The sequence below is a fragment of the Bradysia coprophila genome, unplaced genomic scaffold (genome assembly GCF_014529535.1).
Source record: "Bradysia coprophila strain Holo2 unplaced genomic scaffold, BU_Bcop_v1 contig_138, whole genome shotgun sequence".
Classification (NCBI taxonomy): domain Eukaryota; kingdom Metazoa; phylum Arthropoda; class Insecta; order Diptera; family Sciaridae; genus Bradysia; species Bradysia coprophila.
The window spans coordinates 4,104,313-4,122,781 of NW_023503409.1; the positions used below are offsets into that span (position 1 = coordinate 4,104,313).

General features: G+C 36.8%; 4 protein-coding genes across 4 annotated transcripts; 3 read left to right on the top strand and 1 right to left on the bottom strand.

The window, feature by feature from the left end:
• Positions 1 to 3,534: 3,534 nt before the first annotated feature.
• On the top strand, positions 3,535 to 10,621 carry LOC119073510 (protein ERGIC-53). Its single transcript, XM_037179028.1, has 6 exons — positions 3,535 to 3,914; positions 4,125 to 4,268; positions 4,347 to 5,075; positions 5,138 to 5,477; positions 5,544 to 5,660; positions 9,375 to 10,621. Exons 1-6 carry the CDS (start codon positions 3,713 to 3,715, stop codon positions 9,409 to 9,411), a joined length of 1,569 nt encoding a protein of 522 aa, XP_037034923.1. The 5' UTR covers positions 3,535 to 3,712; the 3' UTR covers positions 9,412 to 10,621.
• LOC119073474 (peroxidase-like) lies at positions 5,852 to 8,581 on the bottom strand. Its single transcript, XM_037178980.1, has 9 exons — positions 8,436 to 8,581; positions 8,246 to 8,360; positions 7,874 to 8,186; positions 7,612 to 7,809; positions 7,355 to 7,554; positions 7,130 to 7,292; positions 6,895 to 7,077; positions 6,154 to 6,831; positions 5,852 to 6,094 (listed from the first exon to the last, which is right to left on the bottom strand). The coding sequence occupies exons 1-9, from the start codon at positions 8,498 to 8,500 to the stop codon at positions 5,931 to 5,933; spliced, it is 2,079 nt and encodes a 692-aa protein (XP_037034875.1). The 5' UTR covers positions 8,501 to 8,581; the 3' UTR covers positions 5,852 to 5,930.
• Positions 10,622 to 12,669: 2,048 nt separating the features above from the next.
• LOC119073575 lies at positions 12,670 to 13,828 on the top strand. Its single transcript, XM_037179140.1, has 2 exons — positions 12,670 to 12,777; positions 12,829 to 13,828. Exons 1-2 carry the CDS (start codon positions 12,733 to 12,735, stop codon positions 13,810 to 13,812), a joined length of 1,029 nt encoding a protein of 342 aa, XP_037035035.1. The 5' UTR covers positions 12,670 to 12,732; the 3' UTR covers positions 13,813 to 13,828.
• Positions 13,829 to 15,046: 1,218 nt separating this feature from the next.
• LOC119073478 (glucose dehydrogenase [FAD, quinone]-like) lies at positions 15,047 to 18,248 on the top strand. The gene is made up of 4 exons (XM_037178983.1): positions 15,047 to 15,495; positions 15,550 to 15,585; positions 15,647 to 15,744; positions 16,460 to 18,248. Exons 1-4 carry the CDS (start codon positions 15,345 to 15,347, stop codon positions 18,188 to 18,190), a joined length of 2,016 nt encoding a protein of 671 aa, XP_037034878.1. The 5' UTR covers positions 15,047 to 15,344; the 3' UTR covers positions 18,191 to 18,248.
• Positions 18,249 to 18,469: the final 221 nt, after the last annotated feature.

Genomic DNA, 18,469 nt, shown 5'->3' on the forward strand with positions numbered 1-18,469 from the left:
GAATCATAAATCTAAATGAAAGTAAAAACTTTCATTAAATTTCATCATCAGACCTGCCTCCTCATGCTAGTTCGTGTGGTGTATTGTCCACACTGCCGATAATATATACCAACATAAGCACATACAAATGTTTTTGGTGAACGTACGAAGCACGAGAACTTCAAACACTCACATTTGTATATGCGATGTTCAGCTCTATGCTGAAACACGCGGAGTGTTTCAACATTGTTGGATCGGCTATCCAGTTAAATCATACTGGATGAGCAAATTAAAAAACCCACCAACGGCTGAACTTAACCAGTGCCAAATGTGACACAAACGTTTCCAATCTGAAAACTTTTTCACCACTGTTTCGATCTGAGAGATGATTAAATAGCATCTTTCGATGCTTTGCATTTTATAATGCTGTTCAAAAATACCACATCTCATCAGGCCATGGCGACAGTGGCAAAGAAACAACAAACCTCTAGGAAGTAAGTCATTCCTTTTCGCATGAATAAGTCTAGTGAATCATAAATCTAAATGAAAGTAAAAACTTTCATTAAATTTCATCATCAGACCTGCCTCCTCATGCTAGTTCGTGTGGTGTATTGTCCACACTGCCGATAATATATACCAACATAAGCACATACAAATGTTTTTGGTGAACGTACGAAGCACGAGAACTTCAAACACTCACATTTGTATATGCGATGTTCAGCTCTATGCTGAAACACGCGGAGTGTTTCAACATTGTTGGATCGGCTATCCAGTTAAATCATACTGGATGAGCAAATTAAAAAACCCACCAACGGCTGAACTTAACCAGTGCCAAATGTGACACAAACGTTTCCAATCTGAAAACTTTTTCACCACTGTTTCGATCTGAGAGATGATTAAATAGCATCTTTCGATGCTTTGCATTTTATAATGCTGTTCAAAAATACCACATCTCATCAGGCCATGGCGACAGTGGCAAAGAAACAACAAACCTCTAGGAAGTAAGTCATTCCTTTTCGCATGAATAAGTCTAGTGAATCATAAATCTAAATGAAAGTAAAAACTTTCATTAAATTTCATCATCAGACCTGCCTCCTCATGCTAGTTCGTGTGGTGTATTGTCCACACTGCCGATAATATATACCAACATAAGCACATACAAATGTTTTTGGTGAACGTACGAAGCACGAGAACTTCAAACACTCACATTTGTATATGCGATGTTCAGCTCTATGCTGAAACACGCGGAGTGTTTCAACATTGTTGGATCGGCTATCCAGTTAAATCATACTGGATGAGCAAATTAAAAAACCCACCAACGGCTGAACTTAACCAGTGCCAAATGTGACACAAACGTTTCCAATCTGAAAACTTTTTCACCACTGTTTCGATCTGAGAGATGATTAAATAGCATCTTTCGATGCTTTGCATTTTATAATGCTGTTCAAAAATACCACATCTCATCAGGCCATGGCGACAGTGGCAAAGAAACAACAAACCTCTAGGAAGTAAGTCATTCCTTTTCGCATGAATAAGTCTAGTGAATCATAAATCTAAATGAAAGTAAAAACTTTCATTAAATTTCATCATCAGACCTGCCTCCTCATGCTAGTTCGTGTGGTGTATTGTCCACACTGCCGATAATATATTGTGTTGAGTCACGGATTAGACTTTTTTTTATTGTTATGACTTTGTCATCATCAATTATGTTGAAGGGATGAGAACATAAAAAAGTATGTTTGATGGTTCAATTTTATGTCTGTATGGCAATATACGATTAATGCGAATTTGTAAAGTGAAAAGAAATCCACCAATACAGCATCCTTAATTACGCTCAGACAAACATCGCGTGGTATGAACTGTACTGCATTTTTTAAAAATTCCATTGTACTTTTACTACGCTCAACAAAGTCATTTACAAAAAGAACAAAAAAACAAAACATTATCGGATATACTTACTACTTCTGAATTGCCAAACGTAGTCATTGTCCAAAGAATCTATAAGTGATCTCAATAAACCAGTGTTCAAAATACAAACGAATTTAGAAAAATTCTTCCACAAACACCAAGCATTGATATATAATTAAATCATTTGTTTCATTAGGGCATATTTGATATTTTTGACGAGCGGCGGATAAGGTAGAACACATTTTCAATAGTACATCTACGTTATTGTTCATTAGAGGTAAAAATATAAAACGTACACTATACTGCCTTATTAGTCAAAAACGAATTTTTGAAGGACATCACATGGAGTTAGCGTTGATGGGATAAACGTCCGAAATAATATAGAATTTGTTATTTGTATAAGGCTTTATAAGTTAGATAGGTCTCGATCCGAACCAAGGAAGGTATATAACGTGGGGAGGTGAGGTAATATCATACATAATTAGATGTGCGATGAGACGAAAGTTTGATAAATACACAATCTCATCTTTTCATTAAAAACGAAAAATTGCAAAAAAAAAGGTGGGGGCATCTGTTTTGAGACAATATTTTGTGAAACACAAGTAAATCAAAGTCAGCTAGGCCACGCTCCTGAATGACATTACCTTCCAAACTATGTACCTTGGTCATAACGACGAAAACAAAAAAATTTCAAAATTGGTTGAAAATATCAAGGTTCTGAAAGAACAGGTTAAGACACTTAGGAGTTGATCACGAAGTCTGGTATGATGATTTTAACTTAACAAAAAAAATTGTTTTCTTCATATTGACTTTCCACACAATATGATGCCACCACCCGCATTCGTGGGTGCTTAAATCTATTCTTTCACAACCTTGGAAAATATGGACTTCTTTATACACTAGGGTGCAAGAGTAGAAAGCTGAATGATTGGAAAGATGAAGCTGAGTTGACATGGAGTAGCACCAGTTTGAATGAAAATTATTAATTACCGTCATAATGTCAACACACCAACTACTGAATTTTTAGAATTTAATGGAAGTAAATTCTTAACACCCTTTCGCTGTTTCGCAACCATTGTCAATAACGGCACGACAGAGTAAAGTTAACCAGGCAGGAGCGCTACTTTGACTGAGGACCTGAATAATCTAATAGCCCTACATTTTTTGCGAATAAAATTTTTCAATTTATGTCAGTGTTCATTTGAGTTCATTTTCATACAGTGTATTAGGTCCCTTATTTGACGTTTCGAAAATGAACCGCTCCTGCCTGGTTTATTTTACTCTGCCGTGATAACGGCCGATAAACAAAACATACTCCAATTATTAGAATCGTAAATCGTATAGGAATGAAGTAAAATCTGAAATGAAAAATTTTGGTTCACGGATGAACCATGAACCTACAAACAATTTCATTCCTATACGACTTACGTTTCTAATAATTAATGTACCAGTTCTAGCACATACTCCACTTGAGAAAGTTGTGTTGAGTCAACATGTGAAACGCTCAACACCAGGCTGAAAACATTGGCATGAACTGTGATGGTAGCTGAGATGAAATCAAGGAAGAAGTAGTAGAAGGTGCTTTGACAGGTCCAGACTAAAAGTTTACTATTGTATTTCCTGCGCTTTGAAGATTTATTGAATAAATAAGCTCAAAGTTTTTCCCACTTTATTTTCAAAAAGAAGTTGTGAATCAACAAATCATTGTGAATAAAATAATTATTGTGAATTATTTCGAAAGCATTCCAAATTTTCGAAATACAGTTCATTGCAAACCACAATCAACTTCAACCAAAAACAAATCTGTCAACCTGTCATTCCAAAAATGGCGTTTAAGTTGGTGTGTTGTCATCGGCTTCGGCTATTAGAAATCCTAATTTTTACAATTTTATTAGTTTGTCAATTAAACATTGCAAATGGCAATGTGAACCAACAAGTGCATAGACGTTTCGAATACAAATATTCGTTCAAACCTCCATATCTAGCGCAACGGGATGGAACTGTGCCCTTTTTTGAGTACGGTGGAAGTGAGTGAATATTTTAACAACAAGACACGTCAGATCAGGAATCGTGTGCAACGTTTTCCTCGTTGACACTTTTCACATAATGTTGAAAAGAGATAAATGGATGATCTGATTTTATGTTGAAATTTGAATAACTTTTTTTTATGACACGTTGGATGGATTCATCGCTAATAAGTTATGCAGATAATGAACGTTTTTCTATTTAATCTATAGATGCCATCGCGAGTTCAGAGAGTGTGAGGGTGGCCCCATCACTTCGAAGCCAAAAGGGTGCCATTTGGACCAAATCGCCAACAAATTTTGACTTTTGGGAAATCGAAGTCGTTTTTCGTGTATCCGGTCGCGGTCGAATTGGAGGTACGATCTACATAATTTGTCATCTTTGAATTTTAAATTAGTCTAATTGTGATGTCAATTGAATTGTGAAATTTTCAGCCGATGGTTTGGCAGTTTGGTATACATCACAGAAGGGAGATTACAATGGCGATGTGTTCGGTTCGTCAGACAGCTGGAACGGATTGGGTATTTTCTTTGATTCGTTCGATAATGATAACAAGCACAACAATCCTTACATTATGGCTGTTCTCAATGACGGAACAAGGAAATTTGACCATCAAAACGACGGAACAACTCAATTACTTGCTGGCTGTTTACGGGACTTCCGAAATAAGCCGTTCCCAACCAGAGCGCGTATTGAATACTACAAAAACACTTTAACCGTTCTGTTCCACAACGGTATGACCAACAACAACGATGATTATGAGATGTGCTTACGGGCGGAAGGTGTAATTTTACCGAAAAATGGTTATTTCGGTATATCTGCCGCTACCGGCGGTCTGGCTGACGATCATGATGTGTTCCATTTCTTAACGACATCGTTGCACGAGCCTGGTCAAATTACTGAAACAATGAAGTTGCCCGAAGCTGAATCCGTCAAATTGAACCAAGAGTATGAGGACTATCAGAAAAAAATGGACGTTCAACGTGAAGAATATCGCAAAGAACATCCGGAAGCGAAGAAGGACGATGAAGAGGACTGGTTTGAAAGTGACAATCAGAGGGAATTGCGACAGATTTATCAATCACACAGTCATATGACCGATGTGCTTCGAGACTTGTCGCGCAAGATGGATGAGGTTATCGGTCGTCAGGAGAAAACGTTGGGTAAATTACTGAATCAATTGTGAATGACGGAGCAGATAACTTGAATTTCTGTTGAAATTTAGGTCTGTTGTCAATTAATGCTCAAGGCGGGGTTCAACCTCAAATACAAACAGGCGGTGCTCCACCACCTCAACAAGCTTATACTGGCGACGCACTTCAACGACATGAGATCAACACAATCATCAATAATCAGAACATGTTCCTGAACACTGTTCGTGAAATCAAAACGCTTGTGCAAAATGTGCAAACTCGAACGGATAGCATCATTCAAAATCAATCGAGACAACCAACCGCACAGATACAGGGTGGTGGTGGTGGTGGATACGACGTCCAAAGTTTGATTGTTGAAATGAGGGATGGTCTCAATCAAGTAAAATTGGGCGTTGCAGCTGTTGGACAAAAGTACGTTAAACAGTAGACGAGCGACATTGCATGTGATTTACTGATTTTCTGATTCCGTTTTTCTAGAATCAATCCACAAGCACAGACTGGCGGTTGTCCTACGAATAATTGTTTGGGACTTACTGCGTTCCTAGTTGTTACAGCGATTCAATTGAGTTTGATGTTAGCATATACGTTGTACAAGTAAGTGGTTTTCATATAGTTTTTTCATTCAAACGACCTTAAAATGTCGATGGCTTAATTTCCTATCTTTATACGTCCCGAAATCCTTGCTTTTCCGGAAAATGTGTCTTTGCTAGGAGTTATTTCTCATGTCACTCCCTTTGCAAAGGGAATTAATATTTAGAATCTCAATGAGAATCAAACAACGCAGATCAGATTGGCAATCGTTTCGATTTTTTATTTAATTTTTTTTCGTCACTGATTGACACTGACGGCCGTAGTTTCAACTGTTCACTTCTTAAACAGACCAATATTGAATTTCGGAATTGAAGCACAGTTCACCAACGGATTGGTGTTACTTGGTGTCAAGAATGCATTTTGTGGTACCCAGCCAGCGTTCGTAACGGAGCAAAGGAATTTAGCCGTGGAAAAGTTTTCGATTTCTTGCAATTGAACTGTGAAAGATAAATCGGTCAGTTGATTGAATTTTCTCCGGTCAAAACAAGTTACTGACGTTGCGTAAATGGATTAGGTCCATCGGTCCACTGGTAGAAAAATCTGTCTCCAAATTTGAATCGCCTAAACTGTTCGGCAACGATGCAACTTCCGATTTTTCCCAGAATCGTGTATGCTGTTTGACGACGTTCTCCCAACACACCAACCAAAAGATCTATATCTCTAGGGCTTTTATAAATTTTTTGCAAGATCTGTACCGAAGCTGGCGTAAAATATGGATCCACATCTGCCCAGGTGTTGATCTGAACGGCCGTATTTGTGCAATACGAAATGTACGCGTGATACGGTGGCACGCCATGATCACGTGCGCGCTTAATGTCGATAGAAAATAAATCTGTTCCCATTCCTCTGGCATCTTTCATCAATCGGTTGCGCAATTCAGGACTGTATCCGCCGTAGTTGACTGCATCGTATAAATTTCCTCGAACCAAATTGTCATAGTTCGTTTCTAGGATGTTCACCTGACTTGAATTCATGTCGGACAGGGCTCTTGACATTACCAGTCTTCTATCGACTGCATAAAAGTTTATCGTTGAAGGGACGAATGCATGTAGCCATCGGAAAGCTCCATGTGTGAAATCGTTCGTGTTACTCGGATCGGTACTGGGATTATATCTGCCACAATTGGCTCTAGCCGGATCGCAGGTCAATAGACGGTTCACAGATTCTGCCTGGCCTGTGTAGTAGACAATTTTCCATGTGAATAATCTAGAATTTATGAAAAATCACTTCAAACTACCCAAAATAACCGGCAACCATTCGTTGAACACCATGCGTTGGTACAGGGCAGTAACTAATCTTTTGCCTTCTTGATAAGCGACCTCGTCATTGGTACTAATTTGTGGTGCGAGCAAATTATGAAGCCGAAGAAACAAAGAATGCCATAGCGCTAACATCGGGGTTTGCACAAGACGATCGTCACCTAAAACAATTGGTTGTGATTAACCAGTCAATGCAGCTCTCCTTTTTCTAACCCAAAAAGTAGCATGGCTGTCTTTGACAATTCGGTGTTACGGGCAAAACATTTCCTGCGTTAGTTATCATACGACCGTTTTGTCTGGATCGAAGACGATTTTGAGTGGCTAGACTGTCTCCGTAAATGATCGTCAAATCCATGAAAGACGAAACTGAATTCGACTGTAGAATATGGATACGAGTTGATCGCTTCTCGTTTATTAAATCTTTTTTTTTTAATTTACCTGTTGTGCTGGTCCGACTTTACAGTCATTGGGGAACGTTATTTGTGAACTGATGAAATTCAAGCAATTCGCATTGAACTGACTGAAGAATGGATCATTGAATGGTATATCCATCGGCTTACATGCTGGATGACTGATCTCTTCCGACTGTCTTCGGGTGTAGTATTGAGAACAACACTGAATACCGGGACCGGATGTATCTAATTTTTTTTAACATTTTTTTAAAAATTACTTTTACTGATAATGTCCGAACCTACTGTATCTTTGTACATTAATCCTAGACCCGGTGTCGTGGGTAATCAGTTGTCCACAAAAGGCACCAAACACATTTAAAACAGATTGAGCAGGGGCCGCCTGTTGTATTCCAAAACCATTCTCAGCCAAAATGTTACCAATTATTCGCGGTGCTGGCAATTCTATGCTATCAATGGCTGTCCTCCGCTCTGAATGTAGACCTGATAAATGGGTTTCGGTTTTATAGTTTAATCTATCGCAGATGTCTACCATCAGGACACTTACAGTCATGATACTCAGGTAGTAATAGACGACTGTATGCTGAGTACTGAGCTCCGAGCTTAATATTCTGCAAATTATTGCAAGTACCACCCATTGTTCGATATCGTGCATTTATGTCACATTGCAGACCAACGGTGTCGTAACAAGAATCAAAACGTGAGAAACAATTCGTGTACGGCGACAGGTCGTTGCATTGTCGGTCGAAAAACATTTTATGATTTATAAGTTCAGTCGTTGTCAGCATTATACGAGCTCGACGAAAATCGTCCCAGAACGGTTGTGCGACGGGAGCTTCGGCCCACACTTCGAAACCAGGCTATAAAATGCGAGTATTGCAGTAAATCCAAAACTAGGTGAAAATAACGTCAATATTACGTGGTTTTCGGTAACATAAAGATCATAATCTGCTGGACTTAATTCGTTTACAAAAGACTGGCGCGCTTGATCCATTCGTTGACTAGACTGAAGAGCTTTCTGCCCAAATGGACAGCTTTAGGTAAAACAAAAGATATGGCATGACAATTAGATTGTTTGCAAATCAAAATTGCGATTAAAACGGATATACTTTTGACTCCCAGCATTGATTACCAGATGGGAAACCACCAAACAGATGAAAATTAGTTTTTTCATCTTTTCTAAACGTGGCCGATTTATTAGTTAAAAATTAGTCGTTGTAGCAGCTATTTCCTTCCGCCGTTCTAATCTGACTGGTTCCATTTAAATTGCAAAAATTGTTTTATACTGTTATCACGAGTCTGTTTTGTCAGTTGCCGATGCCGACCCGTATTTGTTCTGAAACTTTAAAAAAAACATCCTACGTAGGTCGATTGCAGCTGTGCAAATTTCAGAATTGAAAGATTATTCAAACTTATTCACCTGAGTATACCAGAACAAATATTGTGCACTAAGCGGCTGTAGTTTTCTAATTTTGAAATTAATTTGAAAACCAAATTTACATGCGCAACAAAACAGTACCATTGTTATTATAATCCCAGAAGTTCAAGGGTAACATTTGTAAGACAGGTTGTCGGGTAGATTCAATTCAAAATTAATTGAATTTAAGACTGGATGGAATTATCCCGTTCATTTTGATGTATTTTTTCCGATCCAACCACTCGTGATTGTGTCAATGACGCGTGAAAACGAAATATGGGGGTATAATTAACACTTGAATTAAGTGTCGTAAGTGGACTTAAACCTATTAATTATGTGACAGCGCAATATTTGCAGCGGACGAGGAAGTTACATTTTGAAGGTGAAACACAGTCGTCAGTTCCTTTTTTCGTTCTGTGATAAATTTTAGAAATATAGTTTGATCGACTCTTTGTTTCTGCTACTGTTCTGTAACCAGAGTGAAAATATTATTTTGAATTATCTCGAATTTTCTTGGTTCAAGAAAATTGGAGAAATTTAAAGAAAATATTTTCTCTAAAAAAAGTTCTTCATAAGATCTCCTACAATAACCGAACCTGATTTTAATTAAACTTTAAATTTCAATTTTCAGAGATAATCGTGAATCGCAAGCCAAAAAATTCTACTAAAAAAAAACTTTTGAGGATCAATAAATGATTCGACGTGCAGCAAAATTTTATTTTTTTATTTAATTTCGAAAGTGAACATGACTGATCATTTAAACGCGAAAAGCTTTTTCGATATTTGATTAAAAATCTTAATACCTCCAAAGTGCTCATCAAAGTCTTGGACTACGATGAATATGTTGTTTTAGACATTACAGTTTTGTTTAATTTAATTTGAGTCATATCATCATAAATAATCAAATGTTGACCATAACCAGGAAAAAGAGACAATTTACTGTTCCAAATTATAAAAATTGAGGAAAAATTAATTAAACGTGAACGCACACAGCACATAAAGGATTAGTTTTTTTTCTATCGTTCCATTTGCACTTTACGATTAGCGGATTTTCATTTTATTTTTCGTGATGATGATTTTCACTTAATTTCAGTTAACAGTGTCGGTGTTTAATTTATCATTGTACATAAACTTAGATAAAAAATTTTATAAATTAAACCGAAAAAAAATGTCGAGAGAATGTGTCATTGATTCAAACGAAGATTTTTTTTTACATTTTGCTTTATATTCCATTCAACAAAAGTATATGAAAGTAAAGTTACAAGAAAACGCATTTAGAATTTTTTTTTATTAATTAATGTTATTTTTGAGTGAGTCTAAATCAATCGAAGGATAAGCGAATAGTGGAACATTTGAAATTTTCTTCTAAATAAAATTCTTATCTGTCGATGAAGATTTGCCAGTGCTTGTTAAACTTAAAAATATTCCAAGTAAAACATTTCGGATTTGAATCTGTTCCATCTTGGTAAAGCTCCAAAAGTTGATGGACTATGGATCTAACCAAAAGAAACTATTTAAATCCGATTCGACTGCAACAGTTTGCTTATCCTAACGATGCGATACTAAGTAAAAAAATTCTTTTTAGTTCATTCCAAATGTTGTGAGTTAATTATAAATATTTCCTTTCACTTGCATAGAAAACCAGTTGAAATCTGAGCTTCCATTTCAATTATTATTCAATCGAAATGAAGACGAATTACGGATGAGGGTACGCGATTTATATTGGCAAAATGTACGTTAATGTTTTAATGTTTGATAAACATGGATTGAGAAACAATAAAAATTACTCTAATTTTCGACGATGGTGATTATAATAAAGTCGTACCTACTTTTCGTTGTGTAAGGACTTGTGTAATATTAAAAATATTTTTTCAAATACATTTTCTTTTTAGTTTTCTTTAAACCGAATATTTTGCAGCCAAAATTAATTGAAATTTCTACATCGTCTATTCAATGCGAAATGTTGCAGTTACAATCATTTTATCACAGTGATAGGATGATAAATGTTGAAACGAGTTCATATATGGAACCGAGTCTCTGATTTGTTTTTTTTTTAATAAGTTCCCAACCTTCCCAACTTGACTTTACTTATTAATATCTACAATATTTAAGCGATATCCACTTAAAGTTTCACTCATCCCTCGGTATGTTGGATTTTAGAGGAAACAAAAACTCATTGAAAATATAACCAAAATATTTGAACAAATCAATGTTTATTGGGGTCGACAGTGTCATAACTACGTAGAAAAAGTAAATGGGAACAGGTGGGTAAACATCATACTGGAATATGTTGGATCATATGAAAAAAGCAAAGATTTTAGTAATGTTTCATATAGTATGACCACTGGCACGCTTTGGAAAGTATGACCCTTAATTCATAACAAAATAAAACTTTCAATAAATGAATACGTTGCCTAAAATCTAGCACGATCTAATTTTTGCACAAAAAAGGAATTCAATGGAAATACTGTCAATGCAGTGAAACACTTGAATAAACAATTAAAATGGATGTTAAGACGCAACTCATTGTTTTTTTCTCGCCGATGTTTTCGTAGCTGTTGTAATTTAAATTGTGTTAAGCCAACACACTTCAAGCAAAATTGATCATTGTCGACAACTGCCAAATAGAGCTCTATTTTGTATGAACTTTTACAGTATGACACACTGCTAAGTTTCAGTACCCTATTTAGAGAACTACTTCGCTGTGGACATAAGTGGAAACATATTTTGACGCTGTAAATTGTCTTACAAAATAGTACTCTATTTCAAGCTCGAAGTATGTAGTTTTCTGCAGCTTTGTATTTCTATCGTTTTGAGCTTGTATAAAACTTGATACGTCGCACTACAAGCATGAGTTATCGTTGTGACAGCTGCGAAAGCGTACTATTTTGAAACTGTTGTTACAATTCCAATTTTTTTTTACACTGTCTAGTTTCTGCACTCTCTTTATAGTACAACTCATGCTTGAAGTGCGTTGCTTCATCATAGTTTTTGTGATACAATTAACACGTGTTAAATTAAGGGGTAACAACAGTTTTTTCTCTTGATTTTTTCTTGAATTTTGTGATTTCTTCTGATTTGTGTTGGTTTTTCTAAATGATCTTGCTGTTAATCCTATTTGCGAATTGGTTTTCAGTTAAAACGTTTTACTTATTATGCCAAACTTTTAGTACGAATAAATTCTCCTTAATATCGCCCAAACACGCCTTGCTGGGTTATTAACTCTGTTAAAAGCACTAATTGAATCGAAAGCAGCCTAGGATATCGGATGAAATTTCTTTCAGGAATAATGACTTCCAGGTCAATGCAGTACACCCATTTTCGAGTAAATTAGTTATCGCGTCAAACAGAAAAACTATTTGAAATTTGTAGTCTTAAATCTCATTTACTCTCAAGGAATAGAAATAGCGTAACAATGTTTTCATCCTATCATGAGGACAAATTCTGAACGATAATCGAACCTGGGCCCATAACCTAATGAGCAGAGTTGTTCGCAGTAAAACCCAACGGTATGATTGACAATATGTTTATTGGTGAACGGCTTGTAGAGAACTAATCGTACAAATGATGTGTTACAATGTAAGGTGCGTTTAGTTTACTCTACCGATTATAAAATACCTGGTAGATGCTTAGATAAATATCTTCACAAAAACAGCCTAAAATTCTTTTCGATTTACTCAACGATCATTAGTCGAATCTGCAAACTTCTGGTTAGATTTTTTGATCATTTCTATTTAATTCCTTGCTCCAGTTTCTTGATTTTTTTTTCTTCGGATTTTTCTTGAATTTTTGTGATTTTTTTTGTAATTGTTACCCCCTCGTAAATTATTAGAAACGATCTGGTATCTGACTCATCTGACTAAACAGTGGTACATTTGGTTAAATACCATAAACATTTATTCAACCTTATACACATTCTTCTCATCTGAACGAGAAGCTATAAAAGACAGTTTTAACCAACGGAACGGTGATTTAAGGTTAATTTTACAATGAAGCGCTTGATGTTATTGTTGGTGCTTGGTCTGCTGTGCAAGGTAAAATCATTTAGTTTTGAATTATTTTGGTTTTAATAAAAAGATTTGTAGACCATAGACGCAGGGAAAACGACTAGATTCAGTGTGGTTAAAACTTGGCAAAGTTTTCAGAGCAACGGAAGCTATACGTGTACATGTGACGACGATCCTTGGAAAGAAGCTCTTCAGGATCATTATGATAAATGTAAAGAAACTGCTGGGCTATTAAAAGGAGATGCATTTCAAATTGCTGACACCACTTTAAATTCATTTGAGAAACATGTGACGAAATTGATTTACTTCAGTAATTCAGATTCACCAATAGTTCAATCAGGTGCCACGAGAATTTTGAAGTTATTGGGCCAAGCTGACAACATGGAGGGATCCGGCGCAAATTTCATTGCTGAGTACGTGAAAGTCATTCCTCTGCAGATCAGTGAATACATTGAGATCGCTAAAAATCTATCGGAACATATTGGCGATGAACAAACCAAGTCCTTCACAAAGGCTGTTCAAAATTTTGGTACTGTACTCACCAAGTTTATGAAGGAATTTACAAACAGTTGTCTATTTTTAAATTGCAAAAGAAGCGTTGATTTCACACCCGTTCTAGAAGTATGCCAAAAACTTTTGAATACATTGGCGCTCATTGATCAGACACTATCGAATGATTGCGGTACTGCAGTAACCCAGAAAATGTATGACTCAGTTTTAGTTTTGCATTTGCTCACTTTGGACTTATTGATTTCTGTCCCAGCTGTACATAGTTGTGTTTTAGGTGAGCTCAACGATCGTAACTATCCAGTTTCGAAATCGGTCAAATCCTGCTCCATTTCATTCGAGCAAGCACTTGTTAAACTTACTAATGCTGTTAGCACTGTCGTTTCATCTTCCACCCAAAGCATTAAAAATTTGATGACCGTTTTCCTTGAGATAACCTCGGTCCTAAATGCAGCAGTAGAAAGCGTTCTAGGACTGGCCAACGCTTTGTTGTTGACTGTCGACACAACAGTTATCAATTTAGTGAAAGGGCTTCTTCCAAGCATAGGGAAATAAAAAGGCTGGTCGACCACCAACTCAAGTATGCATCCAAACCGAATGTTTTTAAGTTGACGATTAAAATTATTTAAAAAAAAGAAATTAGCGTAAATGCAAATAACTTTCTTTAGCAAGCGCAACATTTTAGAATTGTTCAGGTCTTTATTACGAATAAATCAAAATTTTCTTGTGTTCTGTGGCTGTTTTACTATCTCCACTGTGTTTATTCTGGTATGTCGATCACACTGTTAAAAATTATGTCTTACACCAGCGTAGGTAACCTAGAGTAATACGTATGCGTTGCTATGAAGCTAGTAAGTGTATGACAAATTTTCTGTTTTACCAGAGAGTTAAAAATTCCAATTATTTTTAGATGTTAATTCTCGTAAAAACAAAATTTCTAATTTCAAACGCGCTTGAGATCTCAGAAATTTCATTCAATTGGCTTGTGTGTTCTACTTTGTCTATTCCATGCGTAATGCTGGTAGCAGTTACTATCATTTTATCACAGTGATAAGTAGCAAATGTCGAAGCACTCTGATATATGCTTTGATTTGATGGACTTTGATATGTTTCAAACTAGACTCTAATGTACAAATTGTACAGTACGATATTCAGGCAGTATCTTTACATGATACATGCGTCGACAACCGTACATTTCATGTTTCAAGCATTATTTTCGACGCGCTCAAAAATTCTGAGTCAAAATGTGAAATCCATTGCATAACTCGGGATAAAAATGAAAAGTCTCGGCTACGCCTCGGATCAACAAAATTCACACGAAAACGTTTACCTTTTAATGTAATAGTCAAATAAATTACCTACATTCCCTTCGATTAAACTTCTCACTGGCCAAAATAAAAATTTGTAAGCAGTTCCGTACCGAGTGCGTCACCCCTCGTTCCGTACTATATTTTTCCTAACTACTGTTAAAATATCGTGATTAATTCGATTCTAGCACTCTCCTCCGGCTCGAGCTGGAAACCTCTCATTCGCTAAAAACGAATTTTAGCATGCGTTAGGAAAATAACTATTATTTGCGTGTGCGAGCACCCACTTTACCTCCCTGAAAACGGATATGTAATGTCGACATTACCTATCCATTTTCGCACTACCAGATAAATAGAAGAGAACACAAGACCGATTCTAAAAGCTCTAATAAGAGATCTTACATTGTGTTCAACTGTTTTTCCGTCGACTATGTTTTTGTCTGCTTTTTAGGAAAGCCAAATGTTATGTCAACTGATTTTTTGGTTGATTATGTTCGAACTTTTTTAGAGGAAACAAAAACTCATTGGAAATATAACCAAAATAATTTAACAAATCAATGTTTATTGAGGTCGACAATGTAATACGTAGAAAACGTCCAACCATTGATTTTTGCTGTATTAGAAATGTTTCAATGAACAGGTGGGGACACATGATACTGGAAGAAAGAAGTTATGCAGATTGAGATTGAGCATTCAGTTTTTATTAGTTCAACGACTAGACAAGTTGTAGTTTTTTCCAACTTCTTCGGATAAACCTTACCGACCTTGATTTTGTTCACAATGTCATCGTTCTTGTGTTCGCCTAACATTCCGGCAATCACCCTATTTGGTAGACTAATTCGAATATTGATATTAGCGCAATGTACAATGGATCAATCGCCAATAAAATATCGCTGGCCCAAAGATTATGGACCGAAGGCTTTACATGAAGGTAACCGTTGAATATTCGTCGTCCAACGTTTCAGTTATTGACTCATTGTTTTAGGACTCGAAGAATATGATTTCGTGATTGTGGGTGCAGGTATGTAGAAGTCAGGACTAAATTTGTTTCTATTTACCAATAGTTTAATTTTAAATAATAGGTACTGCTGGAAGTGTTCTTGCAAATCGACTGTCGGAAATTGAAGATTGGAAAGTTCTTCTACTCGAAGCAGGAGATGATCCACCGATCGAAAGTGATGTAAGTACGGAAAAGTCTTCTTCATTTTGTGGTAAACTCATATTTGTTACAAGTGATTAGTTGGGCCTTTGGTGACAATGACAAGATAGTTTACCCACTGGAACTTCTATATGTAAATTCAAATTCACTTTAATCTTATACTTGTGACTCAAAACCATTCATTGTTCATCTAATTGTTAGTTCGCGAAGTTCTTTGGTGCTTCATTTGTACCACCTTCAAACGAGACAGCTCGAGACACGTAGATTTTCCGAAATTTCAATCAATTTTTTGTCATTGCCTTTCGTCCAAAGTGTTTGCTTAAGATGTGAATTGAAGTAATTAGTGTGAACCTTCGCTTTAATTTGCGTAACTTATTGGACTTTTGTTTCTTTCATTTTACTTTCATCCGTTACAAGACTCAGAGCTATGTTTATTATGGTGCTTATGTACAGGTAGTTATCTCTTTATGCAAATTCACCAATTTTTTTTTTACTTCCAATTATTACGTTGCAATACCGAACTGCTTTAATTTAAATTGAATGATTTGTTTCGTTTCGGATCAATATTTTGTAAACGGTAATTCGCACTTGAATCAAGCATACCGAATTGTGAATTGTGCATTCACTATCTATTCATTTGTGTGCAGTGCCCACATGGCGTGTGTTTTTAGGGCTTCAATTAAATCAACATTTGCGAAATTAGATAATTTCATTGTTGGCACGGGTCTTGTTTTAGGTACCGAATCTGCAACCATTCCTTTTAAACTCAACGTACACATGGAACAATTACGTGGAACCAAACGAAAGAGCAAGCAGGGCATTCAAATGGGGAACGTATTGGCCAACCGGAAAAACCCTGGGCGGTTCGAGTGCAGTAAATTCTATGTTGTACGTACGCGGCAATCGACGCGATTACGATGGCTGGCGTGCACAAGGAAATCAGGGATGGAGTTACGAAGAAGTTTTACCATACTTTTTAAAGTCTGAGGGGAATAAGCAAGAATGGATAGTTGATCATTCTCATGGCAGATACCATTCAACGCAAGGCCCGTTGAGTGTCGACTACTTTAGAAGTTTTGATCCAATTAAATCAGTTATTACCAATGCAGCTGCGAGAATAGGGTACCGACGACTTGTAGACGTTAATGCTGATGAACATATTGGATTTGTGAGGGCACAGGGAACACTGTATGACGGAGAACGTTGTAGTGCCGCAAGAGCATTCCTCTCGCCGATCAAAATACGCAAGAACTTACACGTTATGAAAAACGCTTTTGTTACGAAATTAATTATCGATGGATATACGGTGAAAGGGGTGAGGTTCGAGATTAAGCACCAAAGGATGGAAGCGTTTGCCAAGAAAGAAGTTATTGTGTCAGCTGGCGCAATCAACTCACCCAAATTACTTATGCTGTCGGGAATCGGACACCGTGAACATTTGGAAAAATTTAAAATCCAAGTGGTGAAAGATCTGGCTGTCGGGGATAACTTACAAGATCATTTGGTTGGTATCTATGGAATGCAGTACAATCGATCAATGGCTCAGAGTCAAACGCCGCAAGATTTAAAGGATTCATTGGACATGTACTTACGAACCAGAAGTGGGACTCTTGCCGGAATCGGAGCTTTAGACTTACTGGGCTTCACTAACACTGAATATCGACATTCAAGATATCCAAACATTCAGTTCCATTTTATGGCTCAACGCAAACGAATGATCGGTTACAGAGAGATACTTGATGGTATGGGCTATCGTGATGACTTTATTCAACAATTATTAATGGCAAATAACGAGGCACAAACGCTACAAGTTCTCGTCACTCTTCTGAATCCTAAGTCAAGGGGAACTGTCAGGTTGCGCAGTAAAAATCCTCATGTGCGACCAATTATCGATTCTGGATATTTGAGAGAGGAAGAAGACGTTATGACAATGATCAGCGGGATACGCGAATTTCAACGGTTGTTGGACACTCCTGACTTTCAAATTCATGAAGTTCAACCACTTCGTGCCAATCTTCCCGATTGTGACGTTCATCCAAACAACACGGATGCTTATCTACGCTGTTACCTATCCTATTTCACATCAACCATTTATCATCCGGTCGGAACATGTAAAATGGGACCACTGTCCGATCCGACGGCTGTTGTTGACGCAGAGTTGAGAGTTTACGGTATGCGTAGCCTGCGGGTCGTTGATGCATCAATTATGCCAACAATTGTAAGTGGTAACACTAATGCACCCACCTTTATGATTGCGGAAAAGGCGTCTGACATGATTAAAGACAGTTGGCTGTTGAAAAATCGATGGGACGTGGAAGTGACTCACAGTCACCAGGCGTTTGGTGCTAGTGCTAAATTATCTGCGTTGATGTCGCAACCTTGGGAAAGCCAGGATGGGTACACTGATGAAGATCGCGACATTGTCCGTCGATTTGAAGCGTATTTCGAGCAAAATATTCATTTGTAGTGGGAAGGCTAAGTAAATCATTTTTTTCAAATTTTCGTAATGCAAAAGGATGGTTGTTTGGGGTGAAAAATTTATTCGCAAGAGCATTTGAATTTTGGATTGAGATTGAGAGATGAAACTAGTAACTGAATCTATGAGAATTTAGCTTTCGGTGGTGTACTGATACACATTTTTGTATTCTATTTATTGAGAACGTTTTGTAATTAATTTATTTCAATAAAAGTTTTTGTTGTGTGTCGATCAATTCGTTGCATAGTTTTCCAATGTGAAACTGGAGTC